The sequence below is a fragment of the Orcinus orca genome, chromosome 12 (assembly GCF_937001465.1).
Source record: "Orcinus orca chromosome 12, mOrcOrc1.1, whole genome shotgun sequence".
NCBI classification, from domain to species: Eukaryota; Metazoa; Chordata; class Mammalia; order Artiodactyla; family Delphinidae; genus Orcinus; species Orcinus orca.
Window position 1 is genome coordinate 74544968 of NC_064570.1, and position 16637 is coordinate 74561604.

The 16637-nt window shown below is 35.8% G+C and overlaps 1 protein-coding gene across 1 annotated transcript in view; it reads left to right on the forward strand.

Annotated features, from left to right (window-relative positions):
• The window catches only part of LCA5 (lebercilin LCA5), a 76892-nt gene that overhangs the window by 11313 nt on the left and 48942 nt on the right, over nt 1-16637 (forward strand). Inside the window, exon 3 of the mRNA XM_004270093.3 lies at nt 4146-4675. Within this exon, the coding sequence (XP_004270141.1) occupies nt 4146-4675 (530 nt within the window). The remainder of the gene's footprint in view (nt 1-4145; nt 4676-16637) is intronic.

The following is a 16637-nucleotide window of genomic DNA, read 5'->3' on the forward strand; positions in this document are numbered from 1 at the left end:
TATTAATATGTATATGGATATGTGCATGGAAATGGGATGATTTACATTTAGAATAGGATATATTTTTATAAATGTTGCTTATGGTACTGTGTATTATCCTTTGTTATATTCAAAGTCATACGGTATACCAAAGAAAGAACCATAACTGAGGCTTCTCATTTTGTTTTCTCTTTTTCCTAAATAAATGATTATCTTGGAGTTTGTGAGGTACTGTAAAGGCAAAAAAACCACAAAAAGCCCCACAAAACACGTGGACCTTCCTTTATCTTCAATTTCAAAAAGTAGTGAGAAGCATTGATATAAAGTGGTTAAGGGGCATTTTTATAGATTGAGTAAAATTACTTTCCCTACTTATTACAAAAGTTCAAATTCAGCCTAGAATTGGAATTTGGGGCTTGGGTCCACCAGTCTGTTTTCCATTAAGCTGTGTTATAATGGAAACAACATAAATCATTAGAAATAATTTTTCTTACTAAAATGTTACTAGTCTGGAACTAGTTATTAATATATATTTGACTAGATAATGTTCTAGAAATCTCTTCTTCATCTTAATAAATCCCTGGTCAAGAAAACCCTGATGTGTACTTAGTAACAAAATATGTAAGGAGTATGAGTATATCATAGAAAAGTAAGCTAAGGTAAATGAGGTTTTATAATATATGTTAATAAATACAGCACAATATAACAGCAGTAGCTTAGAATGGTAAGATTGCAAGGCAGGGAGTGGTAAGTTTGGGAGATGAAAAGGAAAACAGGGGCAAGGCAATGAAACACCTGGAATCTTGTGTTAAGATATTGACTGTTTCTGTACAGGAGAATAGTTAGCTATTGAAAAGTTTTAATCAGGAGTTTGATTAAATTTGCCTTTACAGATTTTTACTTTGAAAAGTAACATTTGCTTTTTTAGAAGAGTATATGTTCCTTTTGAAAGCAGCCCTCTCATGGATCCCTGATCTAGCTTCCCAGGGATGTTGATACTTTGAACAATTTGGGTGCATTTTCTTCTTCTGTTTGTCTGTTTGTCCTGCAAGTACAATGCTGCAGGTTTCTTAGTCTCTTCCTCCAAATCTGTCTCAGTGCAGTTTTCTTGTTTCGATTTTGTGGCTGAGAGCATGATCTGATATTAAACTTTTGCTATATAATTAAGAACAAACAGACCTTAGGATTGAACCTTAGAAAATGACTATTTATTCCCAAGAAATCATTTACATACCTTGGGAATTACTGGCAAGAATACTTTTTCACTTGTTACCCAGAAGCAGTTTAGGAGGCTACCCAATTGAGGAGTCAGAACTTCTTACGCCTTATCTTATTTAAGAAGATAATTGAGAAAAAGCTATGAGAAACAGTTCTAATATCACCAGAAAAATTTTGGTTATTGTCTTCAATCTGACTTGTACTGTTTTCTGCTTTGCATTATCTTTTGAATTAAAATCTGTGGTAATTTGTCTACCTTAGATCAAACAACATAACCAAACTGATAACTTTCCTTAAACACTAAGTTAATTCCTTTTGGTTTAAGTCACAATCATCAGTGTAGACTAAATTAAGGAAAGAACAAATGTGATTAAAAAAGCATCTTTAACACTTGAATTTGTGGAATTTCATGTTTGATAACATATTCTTCCTCCTTTTAAATTTCAGCATGCTTTATTTGTGCTCTATCAGAAGTTATTTGTGCTCTATCAGAAGTAAAATTTGTGCTCTATCAGAAGTTATATGATAATAAAATTTAATAATTTATACATCTTTGTGTATTACGTATTACATACTTATTCTATTTCTTGTTTTATCAGTAATATAAACACTGAGTTTTTGGTAGATGCATAGTTTATCTTTGTTACATGTTTTTTAAATGAGTCATACCGTAATTTTAACACCTGACGGAAGGAAAAAAGCAGTTATTTGCCCACCCTCTTTTTGGTGGTGACTTAACAAGGGGGAGATGAAGAATGATATACACAACAATAAGTCATCGTTGTTCTGACTCCTATTAGCCCTGTATTTCATCTTGATAGTTTTAAAAATGAAAGAGGTAGATGAACGCTAAGAAATATTTTTGAGTTCTGGTTAAGTGTACTTTGTTTGTAGATGTACTAATAGAATATGCTAAAAATCAATGTTCAGGTTTTTAGGATGTCAAAAGTTGGTTGTGGAAGCCCTTTCTGTCTGGCTAAATTGTTCAATAAAATATTAGTGGAAAATTTTTATCCTGATTCGTATAATATCTAGGCTTTAACTTTTCAAATTAAGTTTCCATTTGTATCAAGTCTTGTTTGCTGAGCAATATAATTTTATACATAAAAATCAGAGATTTGGAATGATTAACATTCATCCTTATGTACAGTCATTTTTATGTATAAAGTTTCTGTCACTCCAAGAGCTGAATACATATTCTATAATAGCATATAGATACTAAAACTCTATTAATTCAGTATGTTGGGAAAGAAAGAGAATTGAAATGATGGGTGCTCCAATTTAAAACTGGAGCAATCTCTCCAATGGAAATATAATGCAAGTCACAAATGCAAGCCACATATACAATTTTTTACTGCCACATTTAAAAAGAAAAGCAGGTGGAATTAGTTTTAATAATATATTTTATTTAACCCAACATATCCAGAATATTATCATTTCTAAATATAGTTAATATAAAACATAGTGTGTGGAATATTCTGCATTCCTTTTTTTTTTTAAACTAAGTGTTTGAAATCTGGTATGTATTTCATAGTTACGGGGTATCTCAGTTTGGACCACCCACATTTCAAGTTTCTCAGTAGGCACATGTGGCTAGTGACTACTATATTGGATAGCATAGTTTCAGAGTTACAAGTAGGTTTTCCCTCATTTCTTTTTATTACCACTTCCTTTCATATATTCAAGCATTTATAGAGCTGCAATCCCAAATCAGTTACACATTCAAAATAGCTTCTATAAAACTTCCATCTCTTTAATGAAACTTTATAGTGTTAAATTGTAAATATTACTCTTACCCTTGTTTACATAATGAAATCAGGGTATCCATGGCTGGTAAAACGGGTAGGGAAACATTGGATTTTCTAGTTTTTCTTCATTTTTTTTTCCCTCTGGAATGCATTTCCTTCTTGAAAAAATGCAGTCACCTTGGAGGTTAAAGTTCGTTATTCTCAACTGTGGCAGACTTCCAGATGCCTCTTTTAAAGGGCAGGTGCTTTGTATATTGAGGCTTAAGTTTAATGAACTTTTAGTAAAAAGAAAAAAAAAACATTCCAGATTTTTGTGAAATATTGTGATTAATGTGTATTAGTTAACTTTAAAGATTTCACATGCTTGTACTTTTTAGGGTGGAGTTTTTTGTTTATCTTGTTCTTAAATTATGCCAGATGTTTTTGATTCGAACATCACACAAAAGAAAGCCTCTGAGAAAGCATTTAGAATCACACCTGTACTGCTGAAGTGTTTTTTGTTTCCAATCACTGATACCTGGGATTAAGTTTTTGTCGCTGACAGAGAATATTTGTGGAGAACTTTCTGTTTTACATGCAAACTTCAGTTAATCCTCACGACAACAAATGAGTTGTTATCCTCATTCTGTGGGTAGGGAAGATAGACCTGGAAAAGGTTTAAGTTGAATTGCTCAAGGATTTATTAAGTGGTAAATCTGAGTCGCAAATCTTCTTGCTGTCATGTTGTCATCCTCTTTCCCCAAATAAAGATTTCTAACTAATTTAAAAAACCCATACATTTCCACATTTTAAATAATGATCCCAAATATCTTGGGACAAATGACTTGAGTATCACAATATTTTGTCCAGTATTTATTAGGCACCATGCTAGTGCTGACGGTGCCTGTGTTCAAATGCTGGCTGGCTATCTTATCTGTAAAGTTAAAAATGGTAAAATAATTCCCTATAAACTATGGGGATATTATTTTGCTGGATCAGAATATAATTCTTGAACTTTCTTAAAAGATTTCAAACCTTTCTTATAAAACCATTATATTAAGAGCTCTAGGTAAAACCTGATATCTAATTAAATATTGTAAAATCATTTTTTAAGGAAACAAGATAACTAAAGAATGTTGTGGATCCACTTGTGTTAGGATGAGTAAATAATACTACATCTGGTACAGCTTTCACTTTACATTATTACTGTTTCTTTTTTAGTCCCTAGGAAACCAAGCCCTAAGGGTCCACCAAACAGAAGGGGAGTCCCAGCGGGATTTCACTCCCAGGGCCTCAATAGGGAGCCACTTCGGAAAGATACTGATCTTGTTACAAAACGGGTTCTTTCTGCAAGACTGCTAAAAATCAATGAATTGCAGAATGAAGTAACTGAACTCCAGGTCAAGTTAGCTGAGCTGCTAAAAGAAAATAAGGCTTTGAAAAGGCTTCAGTATCGGCAGGAGAAAGCCCTGAATAAGTTTGAAGATACAGAAAATGAAATCTCACAACTTATTGCTCGTCATAACAATGAGATTACAGCACTCAAAGAACGCTTAAGAAAATCTCGAGAGAAAGAACGGGCAACTGAGAAAAGGGTGAAAGATACAGAAGGTGAACTATTTAGGACAAAACTTTCCTTACAGAAACTGAAAAAGATCTCTGAAGCTAGACACCTACCTGAACGAGATGACTTAGCAAAGAAACTCGTTTCAGCAGAGTTAAAATTAGATGACACCGAGAGAAGAATTAAGGTAAAATTTCTACAGTTTCTAATTGTGCTGTTTTGTGTTATTCTTCATTGGGCATTTAATGTGCTCTTTTAAGACTGCTTATTGCAGTTCTGCATTGCTTGGAAATGAAAACTATTTTGTTGGTATTACCTTTCTGAGTAAGAGATTAGGAAAAACTTAAGATTTTATCTTTAAGAGCAAGATGTAAAAGATTGTGTACATTAATGGGCCACATGTTAATGGATATTTAATTCCATGGATCTTGGCCATTTGGGGGAAATATACTATTTGATTATGTGATTGTTTCTCTGAAATTGAAAATGATACTATAAGAGCTATAGTGTAGAAAACTGACATTTTGGGGCCATTGTGTAAGAAATGCCACATGAATAATACTTTCTGTTTTTATTTCTTTGAACATTTGTGAAAGATATATTTTGGGACAGGGTGTGCCCTACTCCCCCAAATAAAAACTGATGTGAGAGGTGGGTGGAATGATGTTGAGTTAATGGTCTGAGAATACAGCAGATCTTATAAAAATATTTTTTTCTTATAATTAGAGAGGAAAAGAGTCCTACCCCATGACTGTTATATGGAAAACTTATATTAGATGATACCTGTGAGATATATACACACACCCACACCCACCCACACACACACACACACACACACACACACACATACACACATACATATATATCTCAAATCAAATATTATATTTTCCGCAAGTGACTAAGATCCACGGAGTTAAACATCCACTGAAATGTGGTGCTGTGTGTGTGTGTGTGTGTGTGTGTGTGTGTGTCTGTGTGTATCAAACAGAAGCCCTGAGTCAGGGGTTAGAATTACTTAGAATTGACAAAGTAGTTTAGAAAGCAAAGGTAGGGAAAAAGTATGAGAATAATGCCTGCTGTGAGAGCTCTCTGAGCAAGGGAAAGTCAGAACTATAAATAAACTAGCTTTCTGCAGTGTATTAATTAGATGTTTTTAGTACATGGTATGATAATAGTACTTCGTAGTCTGTATAGTATGCCAGGCTCAATCTACCAATGCCATGCCCGGAGACAGTGGCTTATTAAATGGAGTGTATATCAGTGACCAGAAAAAGTGCCTAGCTTATTCTCCAAAATTAGCAATCATTAACTTCTGTTTCAGTGCACAGAAGATATCTTATTGTATAGGTTCCACCAGTGATCAACTCGAACTTCAGAGCAACATACGAAAACTTTTTTTTAAGGACCACTTTCCTATGTAGTGGGGTGGGGGTAGGGATGGAAGCAACTATTGTCATAAACAAATAGCTGACATTTTAATTATTTTTAAAGGGAAGTATAAAATGTGCCACATAATGGATTTTAAAATTAGGAACCAAGAGCACAGAATGCTAATTAATAAGTATGGTTGAAAACAACCCACACCTCTGTGCGTGTTTATATAAAACTAGAGAGAACACGGAGTTGCAGTACGCATGCACACACACACACACACACACACATATACACATACTGCAGTTCTCTCTTATAGCCAGTTAGGAAGGGGGTTGATGGAGTGGTAGAGGAGGGAAGAGAAAGAAGGAAGAGAGGAAAAATGGAATAAGTCTGTGGTTTCTGAGTTGTAGATGGAGTTGAATTATGTGGCTACCCACTTGAGAGCTGAAAATCAGTCATCTGTGATGATAAGTCTTTGAAATACTTGTTAACTGTATAGTGTCCTCAATTCTTACTTTTTTTTCTTAGTGGAGTTAAGAAATTTTAAAAAATTTATTTTTGGTTAATTTAGGTTGACATGAAGTTTTAACAACATTATGTAGAGAGATCGCATAGATCCTTCATCCAGTTTCTCCAGTGGTAACATATAGCATACTTAGAATATAATATTGCAGTTAGGAAATTGGTGGTAATACATTGATACAACTCATCAACCTTATTCAGATTTCACCAGTTTTACCTGGACTTGTTTCTGTGTGTGTGTGTGTGTGTGTGTGTGTGTGTATTTAGTTCTATGCAATTTTATCACATGTGTAGATTCATGTGACCATCACCGTGGTCAAGATGCAGAACAGTTCCATCACAGGGAACTTGTGTTACCAACTTATAGGCACAGTTACCTTCCTGGCTTCCCCAGCTCTCTGATCTGTGGCATCCACTGATCTGTTCACCGTTTCTATAATTTCATCATTTTAAGAATGTAATATAAATACTGGAATCATACAGTATTTAACCTTTTGCGGTTGGCAGATTTCATTTTTTCCCTTGAGTTCCATCCAAGTTGTTGCGTATATCAATAGCTTGTTCCTTTTTTTATTCCCAGGTAGTATTCCATGGCATGGATATACAACAGAGTGTTATGGTATATCCCGTTGAAGGGCATTTGGATTGTTTGCAGTTTTTAGCTATTACCTAATAAAGCTGTTATGACCATTCATGTACAGATTTTTGTGTGAACATAAATTTTCATTTCTCTGGAATATATGCATGAAAGTATACTTGATGGATTGTACGATAAGCACACGTTTTGTAAGAAACCGCCTTTCTCTTTCGTAGAGCAGCAGTACCATTTTACATTTTTACCAGCAATGTATAAGTGATCCACTTTCTCCACATCCTTGCCAGCATTTGGTGTTATCACTTTTTAAAATTTTAGCCATTCTTACAGGTTTTTAGCACTATTTCTTGGTTTTAACTTGCATTATTCCTAATGGCTAATGATGTTGAACATCTTTTTATATGCTTATTTGCCATCAGAAGATCCTATTCATTTTGTTTGTTTTTTGCCTATATTTCTCATTGGATTGTTTGTGCTTTTACTGTTGAATTTTGATAGTTCTTTATATATATACTAAATGCAGGTTCTTTGTCAGATACGTGGTTTGCAAATATTTTCTCCCAGTTTGTAGCTTGTCTTTTCATCCTCTTCACAGGGTCTTTCAGAAGAAAGGTTTTAAATTTTGATGTGGTCCAGTTTATCAGATTTTTCTTTCATGGATTGTGCTTTTTAGTGTCAAGTTAAGAATTCTTTGCTATCCCTGGTACCCTTTGTCTGTAGCTCCAAAGATTTTCTACTGTGTTTTTATCCAAAAGCTTTATGGTTTTATGTTTTAAAGTCCATGATTCATTTTGAGTTAATTTTTGTATAAGTTGTGAGGTTTAGGTCGAGGTTCATTTTTTTTTCCCCCCACCTTTTAGTGCCCAGTTGCTCTAGTACCATTTGTTGAAAAGACTGTTCTTCCTCCACTGAATCTGGCACCTTTGTCAAAAATCAGTTGGGCTTATTTTTGTGGGTCTATTTCTGGATTCTTTATTCTATTGATATATGTGTCTGTCCCTCTGACGATACCACACTCTCCTCATTACAGGCTACATAGTAAACCATATATATATGATTATGGTAGAGGGATTCATCTCATGTTATGCTTTGTTTTTAAAATTTTACCTATTTTAGCTACTCTAGGTCCTCTGCCTTTCCAAATGAACTTTAGAATAAACTTGTCTCTGTCTACCAACACCTTCCTGAGATTTTGATAAGAATTGCATTAAACATGGATCAATTTGTGGAGAATTGACATCCTTATTATGTTGAATCTTCCAATTTTTTTAGTATATTTATTTATTTTTTTTTTATTTTGGCTGCACTGGGTCTTAGTTGCGGCACATGGGATCTTTTAGCTGCAGCATATGGACTCTTAGGTGCGGCATGCGGACCCTTAGTTGTGGCACGCAAACTCTTAGCTGCGCCATGCAAACTCTTAGTTGCGGCATGTGAACTCTTAGTTGCAGCATGTATGCGGGGTCTAGTTCCCTGACCAGGGATCGAACCTGGGCCCCCTGAATTGGGAGCATGGAGTCTTACCCACTGGTCCACCAGGGAAGCCCCGAATCTTCCAATTCTTGAACACAGTATATTTCTCCATTTTTGATTACTTTCATCATCATTTTTTAATTTTCTGGATTCAGATCGAAACAGGTTTTGTTAGATTTATACCTAAATATTTCATTTTGTTTGAAGCAACTGTAAATAGTCTCAGTTTTTTCTGGATGAGAAAATTATTTTTGAACTTTTATTTTCAAATTTCAAAGCTCATTTTTATTGCAAAAATCATTTTCACAAGGGATTATGACTATTTAATGCACATAAAGGAATGGCTTAGCTTTAGAAGTTTACTCGCAAGTTTCAGGAATGTTAAATTTATTAGCTCCAAGCCTCAAAGTTTGTTTGGGAGATCTAAACTGCTTCATTTCTGTTGTAAATTATATTGGAATCAACATTTAATACGTTATTATGAACCTGCTCTCAAATCAATCTCAAGTCAGCTGTCATATCAAACTAGCTCTCTTATGAATGGAGGAGCCTCTGCAAACCCACCTGAGGGTAATTATTCTCTGCTTTTTAGCTTACCTTTTCATACTTCCTAAAGTTTTGATACTTCCTAAAGTTTTCATTTTGAAAGAAAATTATCTTTCATAATCTCAGTAATCAATCCAGAATTCGAAATATTTACTATTGAGTGTCTTAATTTAGTGTGAAGTTTAGCTTTTGTTAGCTTTTGTTCTCATGCCTCATTCAGTTTTTCAAATTTTATTTAACACTAAGTTAATCTTTTTTCTTCAGACTCAGTACCATTGACTTTAAGGGTAAGGGAGGAATCTAGGAGCTCAATTGTGGTGTTTCATTTTGCAAATTAACTAAAACCTGAGAAAGTCCCGAGTGTCCCTTGAAATTGCAGTAAAATCCTAGTAGTGCTGTCTTTAAGTTTTGTGCTATTCTTTACTAAGGATGACTATCTGTACGGTGTTGTTTATTTTAGGAATATGTCCTTAAGCTGGAGTTTGTGACAGGCAACTTTGTTTATTTGTTTATAGATTGCCTTATCCCAGAAAGGATTTCAGGCCACAATTCTTATTCCCCTTGTGTTACATTTTCTTCCTGGGGGGCGGGGGGTGAGGGGCGGCGGGGAAGCATTCTTCAAGGTTACCTCTAAATAGTTGAGCTGTGAAAAACTTCCCTCTTCACCCTCTGTAAGTTGGATACAAGTTTATTTCGTTAGTTGATGGAAGTGACAGAATGCATAGTCTGAGTAATTTAAGAGTACTGTGGTTTAGAAGTGGACACATGGTTAGACAAACAACCTCTTAAAATACGAGTAGGGACAATCAATCACCCATAGCAGTTGTTTTTCACCAGCCTTGTGCCCCGTGGTCTGCCGGATCCTGGGCCTTATACCAGGAATGAAGAGCTGCTTGATAGGGTTAAATTTGTTGAGCTCTGTACAAAGGTACAGACAGCTAAATCAGACTACATGTTTATTACTTTATTTAGGGTTGGCTTTATACCTTCATTTAGGCTTTTACTTCAATAAGTTTATTGAGTAGGGTCCTATCAAAGTAGCAGCCCCAGTTAAATATGTTTATTTTAATATTAATAGCTATATATATTAATATTTAAATAAAACTGCAACAAATTGTAAAAAAGCTGCAGAAAACTGTTAAAGTGCTAACATTTGCAGCAGTAAAATATTTTTAGTTATATAATGCAGTGATTCTCAAATTTTTTGTTCTGAAGGCCCTTTTATACTCTTAAAAATTATTGCAGATCCCCCCCATCCATTACCACAGGAGCTTTTGTTTATATGGCTATACCTATTGATATTTACCATATTAGAAATTAAAATTGAGAACATTCAAAAATATTTCTTAATTTATTTAAAATAAACAACTCACTAAATGGTATCATGAAATCTTTTAATGCAAAATATCTATTTTCTAAACCCAAAATAAATTGGGACAAGAGTGGCATCATTTTATTGATATATATTTGCAGATTTCTTCAGTGTCATACTTAATAGAGGACAGCTGGCTCCTCATAGCTGCTTCTGCATTCAATCTGTTGCAATATGTTATTACGCTTGATAAATAAAAGAAAATTCAGCCTCACACAGATGTCTATAGGAGTTAGAAAATGGAGGAATATTTAAAAGCTTTTCAGATAACTGGATATTCTTTGATACTACATCAAAACTTAGTAAGTGGTGTTCTCAAAGGTTTGTTGCAATGTGGAATCTAAAACCGTGTCAAAGAATTTTTTGTACTCTGTCGCCGTAAAATCCATCGGTCTTTTCCTTTGAATGAATGTTTTACCCATGAATGATTTTGTAATATCATGGATTAGCCATTTGGAAAATGTTCGTTATTTGGAAAATGTTCGTTCATTGCATTAGGCACACTTTCCAAATATTGACATGTTGCGTTATATAATATCACATGTTACATAGCCTTTGGAAAGCTCCATCGTACACTCATGACAGTGAGTGAAAATAGCAAATAATATTGTATTATAAAGTAGTTCTGACCTTGCAAACTCCCGAAAGTGTCTCAGAGACCTTTAGGGGTCCCTGTACCACTCTTCGAGAATCACTGATTGAGTATCAGTGGTTCTTTGTTAGCAACTTCATTAGCGATTCCCCCAGTTTGCAGTTTCTATTGATGACTGCCAAACTGCACCATTGTTTACCGGGCCTGGAACTGTCCTCCAGTAGGGGCTGAAGGTAAAGGCACCGATTCTGTCCTGTCCCTCATAAGAAAGCCTTACAGCTGGGGTTGCATTCCCGATCTCAGGATGCAGTAGCAGATTAGTCAGAGATATGATCAACAGTCTGTCATAAAGCAAATATCATGAATTGCTAACTATCATAAGAATCCTTAATCACTAAATGGGAAGTTATCTACTAAGTTTTATGAAAAGATCATAAATGTAATAGCATGCGCATAATTATTAAAATACTCCAGTAAGCTGTAGGGCACACATTTTAATGCATTAAAAAATCCAACTCTAGGGCTTCCCTGGTGGCGCAGTGGTTGAGAGTCCGCCTGCCGATGCAGGGGACACGGGTTTGTGCCCCGGTCCAGGAAGATCCCACACGCCGCGGAGCGGCTAGGCCCGTGAGCCATGGCCACTGAGCCTGCGCGTCCGGAGCCTGTGCTCCGCAACGGGAGAGGCCACAACAGTGAGAGGCCCGCGTACCGCAAAAAAAAAAAAAAAAAAAAAATCCAACTCTTATTTTAACATTAAATTGGCACAGAGTGAATTACCTTGTCAGAAAAATATAATGAAACTGTTAACAAGGCTTTCTCTCACTTTTTAGAAATTTCTGAAGATTTTGGGGAATGATTTGAGTAGCCTGAATATCATAGAGCTCTAAAATGAAGTTTGAATAGACTTCTTTTTCTTTTGATAGTTTTTCTTGTAACAGATTGGCATTCAAATTCCCTTGGCCCTAGAGCTGCCCTCAAGTAGGTATTTGTTTCTTGTCGATAAAAAAATAATATTGTCCTCCACTGTAAATCATTTTCAAAAGTAAGAATTGATTCAGCTTTGTCTTCCCTTACCCTTCCTAGTTGATTTAGAATGAGAATTGAGCTGTGTAGTGTTGGCTAGGTAGATTCCTTTTTCTGTATCTTTCCCTGCCATACCTTACTCCAGTGGCTAGGTCTCTGCTCTAAATGTTTTTTTTGCCGTTTCACCCTCCAGAAACCCAAATCCAGAAGGCCTGCCTTTGCCTCACCTACCTGCTTTGTTTCTTAAAAAAAAAAAAAAAAAAAATGCTAATTAGGACAGAGTAATGGAGGTCAGACCAGGAGCTCAGCTCAGTTTTTGCCCTATTCTGACGTTGTGCAGCCCTCTTAATGCCCAGATTTTGGTTGCTTTGTTTGCAGAATTAAATGATTCTGAGGCCCCTCTCAGTTCTGAAATCTGAATCAGAGTCTAACTCATGTTTTTAAACCTTTCATGTGTCAAAAGTATTTTTAGCATGGTAAACCGTATTTATTAAAAAAAATTAAGTCCTTATTAGGCTTATTATTGAAGTTGGAGAAATGAAAGATTTCTAATGTTGAAGAAAGGAATTGATTGTGAAATAAAATAGCATTCATTGAGATCCTTAATTGGCTAGATTTTATTATATTATTTACAAAATTTTTATCATTTTTGGTGGAAGAAGATTTACAATGAAATTATGAGATCTGTGATTGAAGGGTAAAGTTTAAAACCATTGCAGAGAATAAATTTGGTAGGGTGCTTAGAAACTAACCATTTAGGTAGAACAATTATTACAGCAATTTTGTGTTAATATTTACAGTAAAAACCTTCTATCGAAAAAGTAATAGAAGTACTAAAAAAAAGGGCCTAAAAATTCAAATAATACAGAGAGGTATACAGTGAAACATCAGTATCCCTCTATGCTAGCCTTTGTAGGCCTCTTCTCAAGAAGTAATCGCTGTTAAGAAATCGTCTTTACATGCACAAATTCATACATGTATATGTGTATGTCCCTTTTTTTACTCTCTAACTACAAATGAAAGTGTACCACACACATTGCTTAATATGTGTTTTTTTCACATATTTTGGTGTTCTTTACATATCATTGTGGATGTATATGTAATATATATATGTGTGTACACTCACATACACATATATTAAATCGGCCTCATTTTTATTTTTCAGGTTTTATTGAGATATAATTGACATATATTACTGTATACGTTTAATGTGTACAGCAAAATAGTTTGACTTACATATATTGTGAAATGATTATTGCAACAAGTTTAGTTAGCCTCCATCATCTCATAGATACAATAAAAAGCAAAAAAGGTGGGTTTTTTTGTTTTGCTTTTGGTAATGAGTACCCTTTGGATTTGCTCTCTTAAACAACTTTCATGTATATTCTACAGCAGTGTTACCTATAGTCATCATCCTATACATGCATCATATGCCTAGTACTTACTTTGTAACTGGAAGTTTGTACCTTTTGACTGCCTTCATCCAATTCCGCCACTGCCCCCTGCCCCACCTCCACTTCTGGTAACCACAAATCCGATCTCTCTCTTTTTTTTTTTTTTTTTTTTTTTTGCGGTACGCGGGCCTCTCACTGTTGTGGCCTCTCCCGTTGCGGAGCACAGGCTCCGGACGCGCAGGCTCAGCGGCCATGGCTCACGGGCCCAGCCGCTCCGCGGCACGCGGGATCCTCCCGGACCGGGACACAAACCCGCGTCCCCTGCATCGGCAGGCGGACTCTCAAGCACTGCGCCACCAGGGAAGCCCCCGATCTCTTTTTCTGTGAGTTTGTTTGTTGTTGTTGTTGTTGTTTTTTAAGATCATTATACACACATCCCACAACTTCTTTATCCATTGATGAATAATGGACATCAGTGGATACTAAGGTTGTTTTCATGTCTTGGGTATTGTAAATATATGCCGCTACAAACATGGGGTGCAGATATCTTTTTGAGATAGTGTTTTCACTTCCTTAGGATATATTCCTAGAAATAGAATTGCTGTATCATATAGTAGCTCTATTTTTAAATTTTTGAGGATCCTCCATACTGTTTCCCATAGTGGCTGTACCAGTTTACAGTCCTACTAACAGTGCACAGGGGTTCCCTTTTCTCCACATCCTCACTAACATTTGTTGTCTCAATTTTTGATGATGGTCATTCTAACAGATGTGAGGTGATAACTCGTTGCGGTTTTGATTTGCATTTCTCTAATGACTAGTGATGTTGAGCATTTTCATGTACCTGTTTGCCTTTCATATATCTTCTTTGGAAAAAAGTGTATTAATGTCTTTTTCCTATTTTTTTAATTGGATTATTTGTGGTTTTTGCTGTTGAGTTGAATGAGTTCTTTATATATTTTGGATATTATTCTCTTATTACATATATTTTTTTCCCATTCCGTAGGTTGTCTTTTCACTTGGTTGTTTCCTTTGCTGTGCAGAAGCTTTTTAGCTTGATGTAGTGTCACTTGTTTATTTTTTACTTTGTTGCTGTGCTTTAGGTGTCATATCCAAAGAATTATTGCCAACACCCATATTAAGAAGCTATTTTCAATGTTTTCTTCTAGGGGTTTCATGGTTTTGGGTCTTACATTTAAGTCTTTAATCCATTTCAAGTTAATTTTTGTGAGTGGTGTAATATAGGGGTCTAGTTTCTTTCTTTTATATATGAATATCCAATTATCTCAGCACCGTTTGTTGGAGAGACTGTCTTTTCTCCACTGAGTATTCTTGACTCCCTTGTCAAATATTAGTTTTGACTGTGTGTGCTTGGGTTTACTTCTGGGCTGTCAGTACTGTTCCATTGATCTCTTTGTTTTTATGTCACTACTGTACTGTTTTAATTACTATAGCTTTATAGTATTAGCGGGAAGTCTGGATGTGTGTGATGCCTCCTGCTTTTTGTTCTTCTTCTTGAGGATTGCTTTGGCTATTTGGGGTCTTTTGCCCTTCATTATAAATTTTAGGATTCTTTTTCTGCTTCTGTAAAAAAAAAATGCCACTGGAATATTGATAGGCATTGCATTGAATCAGTATATGGCTTTGGGTAAGTGTGGACAATTTTAACATATTAATTCATCCATTCCATGAACACTGGATACGTTTCCATTTACTTATATCTTCTTTGATTTCTTTGTCGGTATCTTTTAGCTTTCGGAGAAGAGATGTTTCACTTCTTCGGTTAAGTTTATTCCTAAGTATTTTATTGTTTGGATGCTATTGTAAACGGGATTATTTTCTTTTTTTTCAGCTAATTTGTTAGTGTATAGAAATGCTACTGATTTTTTGTATGTTAATTTTGTATCCTGTAACTTTGCTGAATTCAATGAATAGATCTAACGGTTTTTTGGCTAAAGTCTTTAGGATTTTCTACATATAAAATCATGTCATCAGCAAATAGAGACAGTTTTACTTCTTCCTTTCTAATTTGGAAATTAGAAATTTTTTTTTTAAGAAGATGTTGGGGGTAGGAGTTTATTAATTAATTAATGTATTTTTGCTGTGTTGGGTCTTTGTTTCTGTGCGAGGGCTATCTCTAGTTGTGGCAAGTGGGGGCCACTCTTCATCACGGTGTGTGGGCCTCTCACTATCGCGGCCTCTCTTGTTGTGGAGCACAGGCTCCAGACGCGCAGGCTCAGTAGTTGTGGCTCATGGGCCTAGTTGCTCCACGGCATGTGGGATCCTCCCAGACCAGGGCTCGAACCCGTGTTCCCTGCATTAGCAGGCAGATTCTCAACCACTGTGCCACCAGGGAAGCCCTCAGATGCCTTTTATGTTTTTCTTGCCTGATTGCTCCGGCCAGGACTTCCAGTACTATATTGAATAGGAGTGGCAAGAGTGAGCATCCTTGTCTTATTCCTGATCTTAGAGAATAAGTTTCAAGCTTTCACCATTGAGTATCATGTTAGTAGTGGGCTTGTCATACATGGCCTTTATTATGTTGAGGAATAATTCTAATTTGTTAAGAGTTTTTATCAAGAACAAATGTTGAATTTTCTCAACTCCTTTTTTTGCAACTATTGAGATGAGCATATGATTTTTTTCTTTCCTTCTATTAATGTGGTATATCATTTATTGATTTGCATGTATTGAACCATCTTTGCATCCCAGTTATAAATCTCACCTAATCATGGTGAATGTTCCTTTTAATATGGGGCTGATTTTGGTCTGCTAGTATGTCATTGAGAATTGTTGCATCTGTGTTCACCAGGGATATTGATCTGTAGTTTTATTTTCTGGTACTGTTCTTTTCTGTCTTTAGTATTAGGGTGATGCTGGCCTTGTAAAATGAGCTTGGGAGTGTTCCCTCTGCTTTGATTTTTTGAAAGAGTTTGATGTTTGGCAAACTTCACTGGTGAAGCCATCTGGGTCGTGTGCTTTTCTTCATTGGAAGTTTGGTTACTGATTCAATCTCCTTACTAATAATCGGTCTATTCAGACTTGTTTCTTCTTCAATCAGTCTTGGTAGTTTTGTTTTTGTTTTTTTGTGGTACGCAGGCCTCTCACTGCTGTGGCCTCTCCCGTTGCGGAGCACAGGCTCCGGACTCGCAGGCTTAGCGGCCATGGCTCACGGGCCCAGCCACTCTGCGGCATGTGGGATCTTCCCAGACCGGAGCACGAACCCGTGTCCCCTGCATCGGCAGGCGGACTCTCAAC